Source organism: Myotis myotis, unplaced genomic scaffold (genome assembly GCF_014108235.1).
Source record: "Myotis myotis isolate mMyoMyo1 unplaced genomic scaffold, mMyoMyo1.p scaffold_m19_p_7, whole genome shotgun sequence".
NCBI classification, from domain to species: Eukaryota; Metazoa; Chordata; class Mammalia; order Chiroptera; family Vespertilionidae; genus Myotis; species Myotis myotis.
The window spans coordinates 78,476,721-78,497,320 of NW_023416379.1; the positions used below are offsets into that span (position 1 = coordinate 78,476,721).

The 20,600-nt window shown below is 39.8% G+C and overlaps 1 protein-coding gene across 4 annotated transcripts in view; it reads left to right on the forward strand.

Moving 5' to 3' along the window:
- Positions 1–20,600, forward strand: part of PKHD1 (PKHD1 ciliary IPT domain containing fibrocystin/polyductin) — a 401,585-nt gene that overhangs the window by 55,051 nt on the left and 325,934 nt on the right. For all 4 annotated transcript variants that reach the window (XM_036317771.1, XM_036317772.1, XM_036317773.1 and 1 more), the window contains exons 29-34: positions 2,300–2,435; positions 7,616–7,811; positions 8,512–8,579; positions 10,015–11,619; positions 13,673–13,816; positions 18,903–19,107. In XM_036317771.1, the coding sequence (XP_036173664.1) occupies positions 2,300–2,435; positions 7,616–7,811; positions 8,512–8,579; positions 10,015–11,619; positions 13,673–13,816; positions 18,903–19,107 (2,354 nt within the window). The remainder of the gene's footprint in view (positions 1–2,299; positions 2,436–7,615; positions 7,812–8,511; positions 8,580–10,014; positions 11,620–13,672; positions 13,817–18,902; positions 19,108–20,600) is intronic.

A 20,600-nucleotide genomic window follows, 5' to 3' on the forward strand; every position in this document is an offset into this window, starting at 1 on the left:
AGTCTTTTTCTTTAAAAGAAGACAAAGAAGGAAGTCCCTTGCTTAATAAGTATTGGTGCCACAGTATAAATAATTTTATCTAGTGAACATTCTGGGTGTTGTTTTTTAAAACTTATATATCTTGTAGTTTCAATTCTATCTTAAGCAAATAACAAAAAACTTGGTTTGCTCTAGCAATTTTGTTTTCTGGGCTAGATGTGAATGGTAGAATTTAGATACTTCTAGGCTATTTTGTTCTTATAAGACAGTGATGGCGAACCTTTTGAGCTTAGTGTGTCAGCATTTTGAAAAACCCTAACTTTACTCTGGTGCAGTGTCACATATAGAAATTTTTTGATATTTTGCAACCATAGTAAAACAAAGATTTATATTTTTGATATTTATTTTATATATTTAAATGCCATTTAACAAAGAAAAATCAACCAAAAAAATGAGTTCGCGTGTCACCTCTGACACGCGTGTCATAGGTTCGCCATCACTGCTATAAGACATCTTCTTAGGTATTTCCTACTGCTTCCTTTTTTGGAAAAAAATAAGTTCCTTAGCTGTCCCCTTTCCCCCCCCTTCAGTTAGTTCTCTCTCATAACCATATTAAGAGCTTTGAGTCTAGGTCCTTCCCTGCTGCTTTTAGCGAGCGTCATGCTCACAGCTGAGGCTGAACTTCCTATTCAGAGTTGACTTCAGTGTCATCAACATTCCTAGCGCATCCATGACTCCAAAAGATGACTGTGTTCTGAACAAATAAAGACCTCTAAAAGAGAGGGTTCAAAATAATCTTTGATCTCTGGTCCCACATTTTTATCTTATTCAGTTACTCAAATATTATGAAATGTTAGCTTTTATGTCTAAACTGAATACAGTTCCAATACATGGTTGTATTATAATTGTTTAACTATTCCTTATTAGTGGACATTAAGCTAATTTCCAAAATTTCCTATTTTAAACAACAGAGCTTTCATCATCCCATTAACTATAGTTTTGGCCATATTTACTTTCCTCAGGATATATAGCATCCAGTTGTCTGAAATTCCTTTTTAATTTATACTCTTACTATCACTGTATAAGTGTTTGATTTCTGGTATTTGACCAACACTGGATTATCACTTTAATATATATTTACATTTTAATGGCTAAATTTTATACTGTTTGGATTTCTTTCACTAAAGAGAATAAACACTAAAAAACCCCACAACCCTTTTAATTTTGATCAAAGTAACACATGCAAAATTTAAAAAGAAAATAGTAAAACAATCATGCTCTTCTACCATCTCTCACCCTTCTTCAAGTCCCCCCTTTCTGAAACAACCACTTTTAATTTTTTTGAACATAGTTATAATACCATTATTTTTAAATCAATAATCCATGCTTACATTATTATAACTATTTAAATGAAGCTGTTAGAATCAGAAAAAAATTTTTTTTCTTATATAGTTAATTTTTTTTTCCTTAGAGTTTTTTAGACATCTTCCTTGTAATAAAAATCCTTTATTTTAAGGAAAATATTCCATCATATCAGTTACTTTTTCTTTGAAGCTCTCTGTTTTTCTACTTCAAACAAACTTGATGTTGTTTAGATTTATTCTATAAATATTATCCTAGCACTTTTCTTTCTTTTTTTTTTTAAAAAAAAATCTTTATTGATTTCAGAGAGTAAGGGAGAGGAAGAGATAGAAGCATCAATGATGAGAGAGAATCATTGATCGGCTGCCTCCTGCATGCCCCGCACTGGGGATTGAGCCTGCAACCCAAGCATGTGCTCTTGACCAGAATCAAACTTGGGACCCTTCAGTCCACAGGCCGATGCTCTATCCACTGATCCATACCGGCTAGGGCCCTAGCACTTTTCTTGATTGCTTGCCTATGTAGAGTCATTTCTTGGAGTACATATCTTTCTCTTCTTTGGCTATTGTTTATTCAATGAGGTCATAGCCTTAAGAAACATCCTAAGAAAGAATATGTCAGAGGGAAGTTTTCTGAGTACTTACATGTGTAAAAATATTCTCACACTTGATGGATAGTTTAGCTAGGTATGGGTGTTTATTTGAAATTGCCATTTTCTTGCAGATCAAATTTGTGTGTTAATTGAAAATAATTATTATTTATTCTTTAATTAGTTGGATGCTTCACGTGTCCATTATAAACACTTGTCACTGCGTGCAAGTGTGTGAGAGACTTGAAAACAGCAAATATGTTCTTTAAAAATAGTTTTCATGAAATAACTTTTTAAATTAATTCTATATGAACTTCTCTCAAGTCAGTCTTATTTAAAGAAGTTTAATTTTAAAAATTGTTTTTTCAGGGGAAAGACGGATCCATTGTGGATGTGACGGTGATCAGAGGGAACCATTCTGCAGTTCTTTCCATGGCATTTACATATGTCCCTTCTTTAAATCCAGTGATCATGTCTCTGAGCAGAAACAAAAGTAACATAGCAGGTAAAATACATGATATGGAAGAATCTTTTATTATTAGGTTTTTAATCCCATAAAAGGGAAAACAATGGCTTCTACATTTTATTGAGCTTTGTTTAGTGTTACTAGAGGCCCGATGCACAAAATGCGTGCAAGGTTAGGCCTTTGCAGCCCTGGCTGCCTAGACCCTCACAGCCCTGGCCTCGTCTGGAAGGTCATCCGGACGGTCATTCCGCTGTTTGGCTGTTCGGTCGATTTGCATATTATGCTTTTATTATTATAGGCTAGGGGCCCAGTGGATGAATTTGTGCACCTTGAAAGGAACTGTGGGCCGCGAGGCTACGGTAGACACAGGGGCAGGTCTCGGCCCATCCTCCACGCCCCCGCCTGGCCCCTCCTGCTGCGGCCCCCGGTCCCCTGTCTGCTGGCAGCGGTGCTGGCCCCTCTTGCACCTGCTGTTGGCATGGAGTGATTGGGGCTGGCGCCAGCAGTGGGTGTGAGTGGGGCTGGCTCTGTCAGTGGTGTGAGCGGTGGCTGCTGCCCCAATCGCCCCTCAGGAGCAGGGGGAGGTGGAGAAGCCCTCAGTGGTGATCAGGGCTGGCAGCTGCCGCTTGCACCCGCTGATGGCGCTGAGTGATTGGGACCGGTGCTGAGCCCCAGCAGCAGGTGTGAGCAGGGCTGGCACCAGCAGTAGGTGCGAGTGTTGGGCAGGACCGCGCCGGGTGGGACTGCGGTGCGTGGGAGCAAAGAATTTTAAGTAACCACCAGAGACTCGCCCCAATGACAGTGTATTTGCATGTGGCCCGCAGGCCATAGTTTGAGGACCCCTGCGCCATTTGGTCTATTTGCATATTAGCTTTTTATTATATAGGATAGTTGGTATTGAAGTTACTTTTCTGAAAACTAGGAGACTGGTATTCTCATTTTAGTCATCATTGAATAAATCTCCTTATATATATTTTCATTCTGTAAAATTGTGAACATTTCCAATATGATAATGACATGGGAATTTAGAAGTGACAATTCAATAAATATTTATTGAGCACCTACTATGTGTCGATAGCACAGACATATAGCAGATTTTACTTACTGTCACTAATTTACACAATTATTAGCCTCCATTTATCAGAAAGGAAACGAAGGAACAAAAAGAATAAGTAACTTGTCTAAGATGTCATCTTTAGTAAGTAAAAGAGCTGGGATTTGAACCAAACTGTCTGGTTGCAGATTCCAAGCAGTTAGCCACTTATATAATTTACTATAAAATACTGTTTTGGGTGTCATATTCTATTATAGCAGTTATTTGATATGATTAAAGAATAGGGTATTCTGATTAGCCAAGAATTTTTGTTCATTGATACATACTATATATAAAAATAATGAATTCTTTAGCACACAACAATAATAGGCAATTTCATCTTTCTTTGGTAATTCAGATGACAGGATAGAAATATAATAATTTATTATCATGTCAGACCATATAGATTTGGGAAAGTACAGGTAACACACCTTTCTGGTTAATGGAATGCCAGATACTAGAAGGTTTATGGAAGCCATATATGTGTATTATAAAAGACCATCAAATATACCCCTGCTCCCCTAAAAAATGCCTGAAATCAATTTTTTTCTGGTACTATTTTCATTTTCCATTGCTCAAAAGTTCATAAATAAAGGGAAGTGTCCTTTAGCTCTCAATATTATTCAGCTCAGATAGTGCAGAAGAAGAATTTGCTGCCTCAGGCCACCAAAGTGCGTAAAATTCTTTAGTGGTATAGATTCTTCCCAAGGAAGTAGAAAAGGGAGGAGGAAGCTTTGTGTTCTATTCAGATTTCAGTGATTTTGGCTTTTAATAAAATTTCCTACCTATAATGAAAAGAATAAATACATTGCATCAGTGCCTGAAAGGCATCTAGGATTAGCTTGACAATTGACCAGGAGCCCAAGGAGTTCTTGTTATTGATATATACAACATGATGTGTTCTTTGCAGAATTTGCACTTGCATTCAAATCTTTCTACAGGCAGTAAAAGGAACATGCTATAAAATCCACAAAGAGTGGTAATCTGTTGGGAAGGCCTCTTTGAAAGTCGGAGTGTGACATATCTTCATCCAGGAGATGATTATGTTGATGGTGACATTGAAGCCAAGATGAAATCAAAGAAAGAGAGGGAGAGGGGTGGGGATGGGGCCAGATAATATGATGTAGAGGACCACTAGGGTGGATTTTTAGTCAGTCAGCTCTAGATATGAATGAATCCTAGTTCAACCATTCCATGGGCAAGATATTTAACTTCCTTTACCTTTAATTCCTTTAATTGTTAGGTGGGAATAATTCTTTCAAAGTTATTATAAAGTTGGAGTAAAGTAGGTAGAAGTCCCTAGTCCAGGAGCTGACATGGAGTAAGTACTCAAATGCTCTGTTACAGAGAATGCCGTCATTCTGCCAGATATTGTGTTATGTTCATGAGCCAAAGATGGCCTCTGCATAGTGGCCCTGTGTTCTTTACTTTTTCACAGCAGGTTGGGAGCCATTAGTTCAAGACTGCCAATGTCAAACCCAAATTTTGACATACCCAGTTATTTTCAATACTAGAGGCCCAGCACGGGATCGCGTGAGGAGGCGCCCCGCCTCCCCCTGTGTGAGGAGGCATCCTGGGGGCTGCTGCTGGAGTCAGGCTGGACCCGCGCCTGACTTCTGCCCCAGGCCTTCCCGGCCCCCCCTGCCTGTGTCTGCTCCGGGCCCATTGGAGCTGCCGCGCCGGCTCTGGCAGGCCCCCCCTGTGTCTGTCCGCTCGGGGCCTCACCTGCACGCTCAACCTCCTCCTGTTTGGTCGTGTCCCATTATGGCATCCTGGCCTAATTTGCATATTACCTATATATATGTATATGTGTATATGTGTGTGTGTGTGTGTGTGTATGTATATGTGTGTGTGTGTGTGTGTGTGTGTGTATGTATATATATATATATATATATATATATATATATATATATAGTACCCCAAGGTAGTTTTTTAGCTTTTTAGAGTCGGCCTACTTCACATACTCTATAAAACTACACACAACATCTGCTAGATATAGATAAGATAAACCTGGGAGCTATAAAGAACTCTAAACCACTGATGCCCTTAGGAGCTCTTTGACCCAAAGACTTCCCACCACACTGCTGGGTGACATCATGTAGACACGTAAACCCCTTTCTGATCACCCTTTCCCCCAGGACTTCCCTTGCCATCCTCCCCTTCTGGCTGGTGGTCCCTTATTATTGCCTCTGAGATTTCTGCATTTATGTGACCCTGTCAAAGCACCACCCATATACAACTCATTTTTCTGTGCTCTGCCACCTTGTGGTCATGTCTTTTTTCTTTCTCAACCCTGAAATTCCTTGAACTCACTAAACTCACTATATTGAGGCTTCAGACTTCACAGTATAAACAAGGCTGGGAAGACATGAAGAAGTAAAGAGGATGTGGATGAAGTTAACCGAGGGCTTTTGAATACTGTACTACACCAGAGGCTTTCCTGGGACATCTGACTTAATCCTTACAACAAACAACATGGGGTGGGCTCTGTTACTATCTTAATGATGAAACATCCAAGGCTTTGAGAGCCCGAAGTGAGTCACACAGGCAGTTAAATGGAAGAGCAAGGCTTTAAATACTCAACAAGCCACAACCCCTCCTTTTTGACATTTCTCTTTCAAGTAAATGTCCTCCTCTAATTGGCTGTGGTGTCCTATAGATGCCAGCCCTGTAGCAGTTCTCAAACATTAGCAGCTCAAGGAGCTTAAGAGATGCTTTCTTTAGCTCTAGCTGTGTCTCTATGGACACACCAAGATGTGGGAAAGACATATTTAATTACTTTCCCTCCTGCCACTGTATGCTTTATTTCTAGCTTTTGTTAAGACTCCAGTTGTCTGAGGAGTGGGTTTCCCCTCTCCTGTCTGTTTAACTGATCTTACAAATTGGAATAATAGCTTTAATCATATTCTTTCTTTGCATAGAAAACTGTGGAGGCCTCTACTGTCCAATGGATTGATTAAATAGAGAACCCTCAGGATAGGCTTTATCTTCAGCCATAAAACCACCATCAACTTGGCCTACCCTAGTAGAGTCCCTAACTGTACGTACATGCGTACATGCGTCTGGTCTTCCAGAAAGTCACCCACATCTCGTTCCTTCTCTCACAGCCACTGGATAATGGAATGCGAAAGTGTTACAAAGACTTGGAGTAAACTTGTGAAGTTTTTAGAATTGAATTGTAAATCCCTTCTTGTTTATATTGGCCTCTTGGGATTTAGCTTTCAAATTGAATTTCAAGCACTCTCTTGCCCATGAGGCCTTTCTTGATACTTTGAACATTGACCTCACTTCAACAACCCACTGCTTAGTTGTCACCTCTGGATGGTAGGTGATACAACTGAGGCTCTTTTGGCGCCTATTTTCCCATCTTTGAGGGCTTTTTGAGGGCAGGGTCTATGTGCAACTTATTTTTGTCGCACTGTGACATGTTAATCTTGGTACACAATGATATTTGAAGTAAAAGGCATTGAATTAGTGTGTCCAGAATATACAGAGCATTTCGGTAGAGTTGCTAATTAAACTAAATGCATCTAAATGTAAGAAGACTGGGCTCAGGCCTTGACATTTCCATTAATTGAGCATGAAACCTTGGTTGCTGAACCTTAGTTTCCTCAAAAGCTAAATGCCAGTCCTACTAACAGCTCCATCTGTCTCATCAGGATAGTGTGAGGATCAAATGGGATAACACACGCGAAAATGCTCTGTGAACTGTAAGTACTGTACTCACATACAGCATTAGTATGAGGTCCAGGGCACTCTAAAGATACAGCTTTAGACTTCTATCAGTAGAAAAGTGGAAGTTAAAAAAAGGGACATAGGTTACTATTTGTTGGTTATGAAGGCCATCCACCTGCCAAACTATTTCTGGATTTGCCTCTGCGTGAAGATAAATTAGTTTGCCTCTTGAGTACAATTGTCCTGACAACTTTGAGATTATACCTTTAGCTCTATAAAAGAATTGTTAGAAGTTTCATGAAAAAAATTAGGTTGGCATTAAAACTCTTTAATTGTGGTACGATGCACAGGGCTGACCATGTATTGAATAATAAAAGACAATTTTAGAATTGAAGAGGTGGCTGAGCACACAGACCCACATCACAGGGGCTAAGGAATGCTTTTCATACAGGAGGTGAGACCCTTTTCATCGGCGTGGCGCTGCCGGTGGACTGCTTGGATTTGCATGTGGAAGTCCACATCCAGGATTCCTTGGCTCGGGTTCATGCGGAGACTGCCCAGGGCCTGGAGGTGGTGCTGCCCCCGCTGCCGGCTGGCCTCCACAGAATCTCAGTCTCCATCAACGGGGTCAGCATTCGTGCACAAGGGTGAGGTCAACACTTGCCATTAATTTTAGGTCTGTTTGATGGTCTAGTGATTTAGTTAAGGAATTCTAGTTTTGAGTTAGGACTTTAATTTTTATTCTTCTGAAGTTGGGAAATAAACACATGAGAATCATAAAATTTGAAAAAATCTTAGAAACCCTACAGGAGAGTTCACTCTCAAGACCAATTCAGGGGAAACTTTTGGCTTACTAGTTTGGGAGCAGAGAACTTTCTAGAACTAAGATATCATGGCTCTTAGGAGGGGTGGGCATCTATATAGGAAGGAAGAAGATCCTCTGCTTTAATAAGGATGTGTATTTAACTAAGACCTTTAACAAGATTATGTCTTGGGCTTTGAATACATGGCTTATAATTATTACACAAACCATATTCATATCCACTGTGCCCTGAAGTCCCTCTGCCCAGTATTTCTCCAGAAGTTCTGTCTCCTCATTCCAGGAAGTTAGCTAAACTGCATGGGACTGATGTCACCACATGATACTGGCCCAGGAAAATGTCCCACCAAACATCTTTTCCCTACCATTTCTTTACTTCACTGTTAGGCAGTGTATTCACACTTGCTCTCCATCACCACTCTCTTCTCTTCCAAATACATACACTGCTTCTGTCCTGCTCCTTCCTTTCTAAGTCCTTTTCTAAGCCTCTCAGTTATTTCATAGCAGTCTCCCATTTTCTTCTGTAGGGTGGATCTTCACATCCAGTACTTCACAGAAGTTTTCAGCATCGAGCCTTGTTGTGGGTCCCTCCTGGGTGAGTGGCTGTGACATGACTGGTACCATTTATCCAGAGTGTATAATTCACTGGATACTCAGATTTCATTCCTGAATTCATTAACCAGTGAGATTAGAAATGAGCAACAGGGAGAGGAGTCCCTGTGCTCCAGGAACTGGGTGGTATACTATGAAGGCTGTGAAATCTCGGGGCATCCTTATCTCAGCAAGCTCAGGAAATTGAAGAGTTTTTAGGAAAAGGAGATGTGCCTGGCTTTCTTTTCCTAATAGAAAGAGGATAAAACATCTAATGGGTAGCACGTCTTGATTGGATATTAGACAAATAAGGCAATAGCTTCCTGCATTCATCCTTTAGATCCTGCACATATAAGAAGAAGAGGCATGAGGTTTGGTGTCTTCACTTTTATCTAGGGATGCAAATGAAAGACCCAGAAGTAGCCAGAAACACAAATCCCAACACGGGAGATATGAGGACAAGGCAAACAGAGAAACCTAGGAAATTATTTTCCCCCCAAAATGGAAAGCTATATGTGTGCATGTAAATAATCATTGCAATAGTGTATGAAATAGCACATTATTCTTTTTGAGTATAGTAAAATCCTTTTAAAAGCTACTGGGCTACTAGTATACTACAGATTTGGTAATGATATGGGGTGTATTGCTCCAACTCCTATCCTGAAGATGGTTTGATTGTCCCTCAGCTGGAGTGCAAGATGAAGTCTATAAATATAGCAGTAAATTCACAAGAATGTTCAGTGGCTCTTGATATGTCACACACACACACAACCCTATAATATATGGAATACTAAAATATTATATAGGATAATATAGATGGTAAATAGAAGACTTCAAGAGATTTGATGTTTCATGATTGTGTAAGTTGAATATATAGAATTCAACTTACACAATAATGCATATACTTCACAAAACAACATATAGAATAATATGAAATAATGTCAGATAATATGGCAGGTGATAAACTAAGGAATTTGGTTTTTCATTAATATATCAATTGTATCTAGGTTTATATAAAATATACATACACTCTCTCTACATAACATGATAATATAGACTAACATGCCAGATAATATAGCAGATGACAAGAACACTTTAAGAACTTTGATTTTTTTAGTAGTGTATAAGTTGATAGAAGTGGTGGCTTCTAGGATGGTATCAATATACTTGAAAATGCTATCTTAAATATTAAAACATTCTTCCTTTATAACAGTTTATATTGTTTTACTGTGTGTGAATTTCAGCCCATCTGATTCCTGCAAAAATGAATTTAACATTGATGAATTCACAAATTTAACATTGATGGGGTGAGGTGGTGTCATTGAGGTGTCACGAACACCCCACCCTCCAGTTAATTGCTCTGGGGCTTACATGGGTGTTGTGAGTTCCTGGTTCTGAATATCAGCCTTAATATTTTGTTTTTGGTTTTCACACTTTAGGTGGAACAATCCTCAGCATCGCAGGAGCAGGGTTCAGCAGGGACCCAGCTTTAATTTGGGTGCTTGTGGGCAATCGGTCCTGTGACATTGTGAACTTAACAGAGACAAATGTCTGGTGTGAGACGCCCACCCTCCTGCCGCCTGAGGCTCACGACCTCACTGACCCAGCCCCTGTGGAGGTCTGGGCTGGCAACAGGTCCTTCTCCCAGGCACCTGGACCACACCTGGTGGGGAAGGGCTTCACCTTCACATACGCGGTGGCAACAACGCCAATGGTCACTGCCGTGCGAGGAGAATTCACAAATAGCAGCCTGAGCCTCTACGTGGAAGGAAATAACCTCTCCAACTCAGAGATGCTTCTGGGGGACTTGAACTGCGACCTAGAGACACAGTCTTTCGGAAACAACGTGAGCCTGTCCGGGTGCTCCTTTCCTCTCCACGGTTTGGAGGCCGGTGTCTATCCCCTTCAAGTACGTCACAAGCAGATGGGCTTTGCTAACATGTCTGCAGTGCCCCAGCAATTTGTGGTGACACCGCAGATAATGGCCATCTCGCCAGCCAAGGGTTCTGCTTGTGGTGGGACGGTACTCACGGTGAGCGGGTTGGCTCTCAACTCCAGGAGGAAGTCGGTTCAGGTGGATCTTTCGGGTCCCGTTACTTGTGCGACTTTGAGCTTGGGGGACCAGACAATCCTGTGCCAGGTTGACCTGCTGGGCGACTCCTTGCCCAGTGCTTCCTTCACCCTGAACGTCTCAGTCCTGGTCAATGGGCTCCCCAGCAAGTGCCAGGGTAATTGCACTCTTTCCTTGAGCGAAGAGACAACTCCTGTCGTGGATGCCTTGACCACTAACATCAGTGGGTCTCTGACTTCAGTGCTGATTAGAGGTCAGAGGTTAGGCACCACAGCCGATGAGCCAGTGGTGTATTTGGATGATCATCTTCCTTGTACTGTAACCTTCTTTAATGCAAGCCACATCACATGCTGGATAAGTGACTTGAGCCCGGGACTCCACTACCTATCAGTTGTTCATTCAAGAAATGGGTATGCTTGTTCTGGTAACGTTTCCAGACACTTCTCCATTTTGCCTCAGGTGCTGGATTATTTCCCCAAGAATTTCAGCACACATGGCGGAGGCCTTTTGACCTTAGAGGGCACCGCCCTAAGAGGGCAGAACAGCACGTTGGTCTACATTGGGCAGCGGGCCTGCCTGATGGTGACCATCAGCGCGGAGCTCATCCAGTGCACTGTTCCTGCAGGGAATGGCTCTGCTGTCCTGGACATAGAGGTGGATGGACGTTCATACCAGATGGGAGTCATTGATTATAGCAGCACCTTCACCCCGGAATTGCTCTCTGTTTCTCACACTGGTGACGTCTTAACCTTTGTGGTGGCCCGGATCTCAGGAGCTGAGAACGTTGACATTTTTATTGGGGTATCACCCTGTGTGGGTGTCTCTGGCAACTGCACAGTTCTCCAATGCGTGGTCCCAGTCCTTGCTGCCGGGGAGTACCAAGTCAGAGGTTATGACCACATAAGAGGGTGGGCCTCATCCGTCCTGGTGTTCACATCGAGAGTTATTGTCACGGCAGTGACTGAGAGCTTTGGTAAGCCAGGCAAATAAGACAGAATGCTTTCTTTATGTAAGTGATTAATCGCTGCTCTAAGAGGTAGGAGACAACATCTATCTGAATGACAGAAGGAGAGAGAAGCCTGATTGGCCTCTTACAGTCCCAGTTTCCTCCGAAAGCTGCATGTGTGAGGTTATATTTTTCATCCAAAAAATTGTGCCTATTCTCTAAGTGTGTGATTGTATTTTAATTGGATGCTTTTACACAATTGAATTTGTGTGTTAAATTAAATAATACCATTTATAAGAGCTCATAATTTGATCTTTTAAGTAGAACATAAATGCCTATGTCTCAATTTGAATTAAACTTATTAAATGTGATTAATTTTTAGCATTTTATATATTTTACAGATGAATTAATACTCCACCAATAATAGGCCAACTGCCTACTATGATTGCATTGGTTGAACTTTTTTCTCCTTTTAGATGAACTGAAGTTTGCCTTGCCTTTTCTTCTAAGGATGGTTTTGGCTTTTGTTCACGTAAAGCCTTAATGCACTTGGGATAGCTCCAGTTTGATTGGGCTGCAGAAAGTACAGAGGAAATTGTGGGAGCTGAAACTTTGATGCAGTTCTAGCCAAGCCTTTTCTTAGAACAAATTTGTCCGGCTTCAGCCGGGTGGGATGCTATGGGGATTGGGATTTTGATCCCTAGTATGTCAGTAACTTAGCTGGGCAACCTTCTAAGCTTCAGCTTCCTCATTTGAAAAAGGGATTTGGGTTGGATGCTCCCTGGTTCCCCTTTCTTCTAAGATTCCATGATTTTTATAGCAAGAAAGCAGAGGTATGAAAGGCATGATAAGCAAAGTGTTGTTCTTGAGTTTACCAGGTGGCTGTGTAAGTACCACCTAGGCTTGCTATGAAGGCAGTAGAAACTCGAACTCTTTCTCAGCATGGACTAGACATTGCACGTGTCTGAGAGTCCTGGTGACATTTACCTTTATTGCTTCTCAAACTGAAGCAAAACGTGTCTGTTAACAATTGTCAAACTTTTACCCATTAGAGACAGGCACTGTCATACAGTGCTGTAGAAGTGTAAACTCATGCAACATTATTTTGGAGAAAAATATGGGAATATCCATTAAAACTAAAAATTTACGTTTCCTCTGACATAGAAATTCCACTTCTAAGAATTTGCAATAATTTTATTTAAATAAGTGTACTGTTCATTGCAGCACGTGAATTATAGCAAGAAAGGATAAATAATGGAAGTATCAATCAATAGGAAGATTGCCGAATAAATTATGGCATAATCATATGATGAAATTCTAAATAGCTATTAAAGTGATGAGTTAAGTCCTTATATATAGACTTGGAAAAATGTCTATGCTATTCCTTTATAAAACAGGTTATATAAAAATATGTATAGAAAGATCCTTTGAATAAAAAATAAGTATGCTTAGAAAATTCTAGAAGGATTCACAAGAATCTCTATACATAGCTACTTCTAGTGAGTGAGATAGTTGATTAGGGAAACTTTTACTTTATTTTTTATAAAAACTTAAAGAACTATAAAGAAGCATTACTGCCCTAGCCAGTTTGGCTCAGCGGATAGAGCATCGGCTTATGGATGGAAGGTCCCGGGTTTGATTCTGGTCAAGGGCACATATCTCCTTTGCAGTCTCAATCCCTGGCCCTGGTCGGGGTGCATGCGGGAGTAAACCAATGGATGTGTCTCTCTCACATCAATGTTTCTCTCTATATCTCCCCTTCCTTTCCACTCCTAAAAATCAATGGAAAAATATCCTAGGGTGAAGATTAACAACAACAACAACAAAAGAAGCATTACTTTTCTATATGAAAATTACTACATTTTTATAGGTTGTTGACTATGATTGGGGTCAGACAGACAAGGACTCTGGCTTAGTGAAAATAAGCTGAGGGAGGCTGTCAGGGGCCCGAAGCCAGCTGTGTGGGTTCTGGGGGTGTAAAAAGAGTGACAAGCAGCAAGGAAGTGTGAATTTGAATTGCGAGTTAAGTAAAGAAAGAGATCTGCCTCTATGATCGTGCATTTGTGCTTGTGTTTTGAAGGCTGCCTGAGTGGACGGCTTGTGCATGTGTTTGGAGCAGGATTTTCTCCAGGGAACATCTCAGCTGCTGTGTGTGATGCTCCCTGCCAAATCCTGGCTAACGCTACAGTGTCTGCCTTCAGCTGCTTGGTTCTTCCCCTGGATGGTCAGTAAAATGCCGTATGTTTTTAAGAGAGTATATATGAGAATGATATTCTTTGGTTAGCCCCATTTTTGTGATTAACGCTGTGTTCACGTCTAATTTTTCTGTATTCCTGGGAAAAGAATTTCTCTACTTCCCATCTAAAATGGTAGCTAGAATCAAGGACCTTGTATTAAAATAGTTCATAGTAAGTTTTGTCATATTAATAGCAACAAAAATTGATCACCTATGTTCTTGATTGCAGTCATATGATGATGGAGAAAGTAATTTGGAGTTCTAGATATTGGTTTCAATGACAGCCTTAAGTATCATGGAGAAAACAATCTCTTGGTCTCTGTCTGAGGTGGGGCTGTTAAAAACATCTGGTTATTCCAGGTACTAGAGAAGGGATCAGGCCATCAAGCTATTTCTCGCATATTTGCCTAATGGCTGAGTTCTTGAATTCTTATTATAGGCAAAAGAGCCAACATTAACATCATCCTCTTATTCTGCAATGTTCAGGCAATTACTTGGGCCCTTACTCAGTAAAACATCATGATCTCTCACTGTTTTAAGCTTCTTAGGAAGGTGCAAAGCTTTGATAGACCCATGATAGGGCTTTACAACACAGGGTGTTTACCCACTGAGCTTTACAAAGAAAAAAGACAAAGGAAAGAAATTGCCATTGTCACTACAGGAACAGCTTAGCCAGGTGGTTATCTTATTTGAGTAATCATAGCTATTGTACCTATGAACTGAAAAGCCATTTTTACACCTGCTCTCTGTATAGTGCTATAAGTTACATTCCTAGCATGTGTCTGTACCTTGAATGCCATGCAGGTTTTACAAAGCATTGTTTCATCTGAGCTTGAGAAAAAATTCTAAGATGGATAATATTGTGATGCCGATTTGCATTGGGTTGTCTTACACAAGAAGGAGGAAGAGGAGCAGGAAAAAAGAAAAGAAGAAACCATTCTTACTTAAAATGCTAGAAATTGAGTTTCTATATCATCATATAGTATATAAGCAGAACGTTGTGGAGGAGACCTATGCTACTTAAAATTCTACAGTAGGAAGCCAAATAAATTTAATTCCACAGTGGGGAAACTTAAGATACAGTAAAAGATTTAAGTTTAAGATGTTTTCTGTATCATTTTTTTCACTCTACCTTCTATGCATAGAATAGTGCTGGCACAGTGCATGTGCAAAATCAATGCTTGATAAAGGAATAAATGAAGGAATTAAGAAACCATGGGAACAGAAAATCAAGACTCCACATTTTTAGGTTTTAATATTTAATAATAATGCTAACTTTTTAAAAAAGGCTTTCATATATACACTGCTTAAATTAATTAACTTTTTAAAGCCCTGTGGCATTATTTAAAGACATTTGATTTCAACTAGAAGTCCAAGATAAAAACCACCGAGGTTCCAGGGTCAGGTAAATTGTGGTATTGAAAGTGTGACAACTCCTACAGGAGAAATAATAGAAATTATTTTTATTTTAAAAGATTTAATGAAGTTAGAAAAGGACTTAACATTCTGTATTTTTAAAAGAGGAAAATGAGTTGGAAGCTGTAACTCTTATCATTGTCACTAGGTGTCACCAAACACTCATTGATTGTGCAAGAGCTGCTAATTTACTCTAGGGAACTGGACTTACTTTCTTCTTTCATGAAAAGAAAAATAAAAGGTAGAAAAACCCCACTCTTAATGACAGTATCCAAAGATGGAGAGGAACTGATAAAAACCAACTCCATTGCTTCTTTGCTTGAGATCCAGTGTGGTATTTGGGGATTCTATCAACTCCCTGAAACTGGTGAAAACATTTTGAGTATATGATTGTGAATATTTTTTCCTATGCAAATAGGTCTATAATGGACATGAAATAGTCAAAGGGAGTGTCTCTCACAAATTATTAGAAGGTACTAATAATTTCCCTACTTGCAGATAAGATTGCGTGTAATCATTTTATATTTTTATATAAATTTATGTTATATTTAAAAATTTTGTAGAGGACTGTTTCACAAGCAGCTATGATGTGCACTGACCACTAGGGGGCAGATGCTCCAACCGGTAAGTTAGCTTGCTGCTGGGGTTCGGACCATTGGGACTGGGTGAGATGGGGCAGGACATGCCCTGGAGCCCTCCCACAGCCCCTTCCGCAGTCCCTCCCCAGCCACCAGCCCGATGGCCCCAATCTCAGCCAGGTGGAGGGACCCCACCCGTGCACGAATTCGTGCACTGGGCCTCTAGATGAGAATAATAACATTGCTATTGTTTTTGCTGGAGCAGTAACAGCAGCATCACCTGGGAATTTGTTAGAAATGCAAATTCATGAAACCCACTGGATTTGAAACATTCCAACAAGTAGCTATTTTGGTATTTCACTTCTGAGCTCCCTCTGAATTCTGACATTCTTTCCTAATTTGAAGCTCCAAACTAGGTAACTCCTCTGTGTAAGCAAGTTCTGACAATATTGGGTAGCATCATAAGATGCCTACATATAATCTGGTCTCATATTTGTTTTAAAAATTACACTGCTGCTTTGCTGGTTTATAATCTCTCTGTTACTATTATTCCCAGGTGTGTGTTTTTTTTCTTTCTTTGTAACATAACTGTGCACAGCTGGAATTTCCTCATCTTATATTTATATAATTTCTTTTTTTTCCCTGTGGTTTACTGCCTTACTATTTTCATTTAGTCTTTTTGTTTATTTCTCTTAACTTCTCTAATTTGCTAAGGTCACTTTGAATTCTGACCCTTGCTTTGAGTTCTGTTTCTTAGTTTGACTTTGCATAATGAAGAAAGCAATGTTTCAGATTCTGGGATGCAGATGATGGCTTAGAACCCAAACTTTCCTAATTATTGTTTTGCTTATTCTGATACCACAGCACAAATGTGTTTTCTTTTCATCAGTAGAGCAGGGGGTTTAAAGGTGCCTCTCTAAAAAGGTGTTTTTGTTTTTGTTGTTGCTACTTTTGGTATTCTCTCTCTTTGCCTTTCTCCCAAACTGTGCTTCTAACATAAAAAGAATTTTATTTTGTTCTTGTGATGGGCTTCTAAAACATCTTGTCAGGTGAAACTGGTACTTTTATTTATAAAATCAGCAAGATGTTTGATCTTTGGCTTTTTTGCTCTTGTACCTTGAATTATACTACATGATGTTTTCATGGAAACTTTAACTTTTCCATGAGGCAGGAAAAGCTAAAGTTATTAAGGTTACACCACTATTTAGTGGCCCGAACCTTGAGTAAAATCCATAGATTCTGATCCCAGCCCTGGGTAACTTTTCATCATCCACGTTGTTAATTTGCATCCACCTAATCACCCATAATGAGTTCATTATTTTATAGGTGTTGAACCTGTTTTTATTTGCCCTAGGGCTTACTAACTGGAAGTTCTCATGTTTCCTCTACCCATAGGAGTCTTACTAGTACTTGCCAGCCATTTCAATGGCTGTGATTCATTCAGGACACATTCACAGACAATCTGCTATGTGGCGGATGCTTTGGAATATAACAACAACAATAATAATAATATGTGCATGTGATTGCATAAGTGCAAACCCTCTCACATGGACTTATCTCATTTGTCCCTGTTTCATGCAGCAGTGTGATGGAGACAGGTCTTAGGTTCAAGCCCACAGTTCCTGATAATATTTGTCGTGTACCTGCATGGACAGACTACCTGTAGAGGTAGAAGGCTAGAGAAAAATTTTCTTATTTCTTCTTTATTTCATTCAGGTTTTTAGATAGAGCTGCTCCAAAACCATCTTGTGTAGAGATTAATCTTCCTGTTTAAGGTTATTGCCAATCTGCCTTGTTGATGCTATAAACATTGTGTCTTATGACCTGAAAAGAAATGGCCTAGGGGTCAAAGGGCTTCAAATAATTGCTTTTCTTCTTTACAGAAGGTTAATAATCATAATTATAGGAAAATCAGGGACTTCTTTTAATCAAGAGATCCCATAAAGAGAATGAAAAGTTTAGCCACAAACCTGGAGAAGGTATCAGTAGCTATATAACCTCCATAGGTTTAGTACTCAGAATATATAAAGGACACAAAATAATAAGAAAAGATAAACATTCCGATAGAGAAAAGGACAAATGACAGAAATAGGAGTTTCGTAGAAGAGAAAACGTGTTATTACCTAACTTGTAAAAGTTGTTTGATAAAAAAATTGATAAAAATGCAATTTAAGGCTGCAATGAGGTGCCATTATACACTCACCGGACTGGCCAAAATTAAGAGTCTGATAATCCCAAGTGCTGGCAATTATGTGGAGTAGCAGGACCTCAAAATTATTGCTGGTAGGAATGGAACATGACACAACCACTTTGAAAACAATGTGGCTCTATCTTGTAAAGTTGAACTTGCACCCACCGTATAAACAAGCACTTGGAAGGCATATAGCCCAGAAAAACTTTACATGTTTGTAGAAGCAAAGACTAGCAAATATCCAAAAGTCTATTAGTAAGAGAAATGAAAACCATATTATATATTCACACAGTATAGTATGGAACAGCAGTGAAAATGTATGGACAAGGTCGATGGGGGGAAAAGGAGACATATGTAATACTTATAAAGAATTTTAAAAAAGAAAAGAAAGGATGGGCAACATTTACATGTGATAATATAAATAAATCTGGAAGTATAATACTGAGTGAAAAAATCAGGTCCAAGAATACTATGCCACATATTCTATTTTATAAAATTCAAAAACAGGTATAACCCAATAATCTTTTGTTTGCGAATAGAAAGCCACGTGAGAAAACTGTTTTAAAAACGCAAGTGGTTGTTTCTGAGAATGAAGAGGAAGAGGGTTTACTTGGTGAGGAGCATCCAGATTTGAGAGTATCACAACTCTTTTAGATTTTGTGTTGGCTGGCAGATTCACATGAATTTTTCTTACGTTGTTTCATATTTTATAAAAAGTTTTACTTATATTCTGTGGGTATTATGTACACATAATACATTTTTAAAGAAGTAAACTGATTATTTTCCTCTTAGTTAACGGATAACACATGAACTTCATTTACATAACAATGTGAGGCCTCCAGTTCTTTCCGTGGTTATTACCTCACCTAACGGTGACCATTTCCTGCAGTGTCCCTGGCTTCCCTGTGTGACCTGAAGCATGAGCAGGAGAGCTGTGAAGCCGCCAGTCACACCTACGTGCAGTGTGATTTGACTGTCACTGTGGGGGCAGAGAGACTGTCCGAATCATGGTCTTACCTCTACATTTGCGAAGAAAGTTCCGATTGCCACTGGACAGAATCAGCCTTTCCATTGTTCTCAGGCCTCTTCATCAGGTAACCCTGTGCTCTCCCTCCCTGACCTTCCCCACGAATGCATGGCCAATGGACTGATGAGGCGTCAGAGACTGCAGGCTGGGTGGAGGTGGCTCTGGGGCCCCACACTCTTGTTAGAGGAACTGTTCCATTGTGGATTCCAGTCTGCATATCAAAGCATCGCTTGTCTTTTCAAGTGTTCAGGAGAACATCTGAAAAATCTGCCCAGTAAACAGCCTGCTTTGTTCTTGCTCAGATTTTAATATTTATCTTCCGATCCAAAGCAACATCTGGTAAATGCCAATGGGGAGAGAGATTAGACATTATGAAAAACAGAAGGCTCTTTTCCCCTTTCCTTTTTCTTTTCTTTCCAAACAGATTCACAAGTATGACAAAAAGTCATAGAGAAATCCAGCAGATTGCACAATATTTACTCAAAAGCAGGGAGGATGCACAGGCAGGATGATTGTAGATCTAGGATTTCAAAGCCATAGCTTATCAGGATTTTTTGAACTTAAGAAACAAATAAACAAATACCACAACTTTCCAGGTAAAGCCCCTTCCTTAAAGAAATTTAATGAAACAGGTGTGACCAAGTTGGAAACTCTGTATGGCCTTCATTTCCACAAGCAGTTTCTTTCCTGTGTGGTGGGACTTTTCATTGCTGAGCATGGCCCTGTATCCTTCCTAACTTCTTATTTGGATGGAGTGGTTACATCTGATAGTGTATGAAGGCCTATTTTCCCATTTTAAAAAAGAAAACTATACAAGATCAATTACCCAGCATGAAAGAGGTGACTGGTTCTTTTCATGGCCATCCTACCATTCCATGTCTTGAGACTGTGATTTAGCATGAATTTGCCACCGGAGGTTTGTGTTTAGTCAAGGAATTGGCTGGTTGCTTTTTAGAAGAGCATGAAGAACTCTGTTTAGGTCACATAGGAAATGGGGTCCTAGAGGTTATACTCAGGGGAGACTGGATTTCAGAACTCACTGCTGCTGGACACCAAGATGTACATGTCACTGCCCCTGGCTCCATAGAATTGGCAGACTTGACCTAGATCCCCAGAGCGATTCCTTTGGAGTTATTCTGTGTTCTCCCTCCTCACTCTAGGAGGTGGCTGAGGCTACTGAGCTTCAGACCCCATTAAAATTTATGCCCTTATCAATATCATTTTGAAAGTGCTACTCAATGTTCTTGATATAACAGCAGGCAATAGTGGATGTGATTTCTTGAGTAAGAATGAATATAAGTGTTGTGAGTTAAACAAAGTGTGTACTTAGTATTGAGGGTGAGGGGGACCAGCACTGCTCTTTGCTGCCAAGAAGGAAAGTTAGAACAATCTACAGAGATCATTTGGACAGTATGCACTAATAACCTTAAAATTCTTTGTATTTGGAGACTCAGCAATTTCACTACTAGGATTTTATTTTAAGAAAGCAGTTTGAAGTATGTAATATTTATGAAAACATGTTCTTTGAAGTTTTAAGTATCATAAAAATTTGAAATGAAA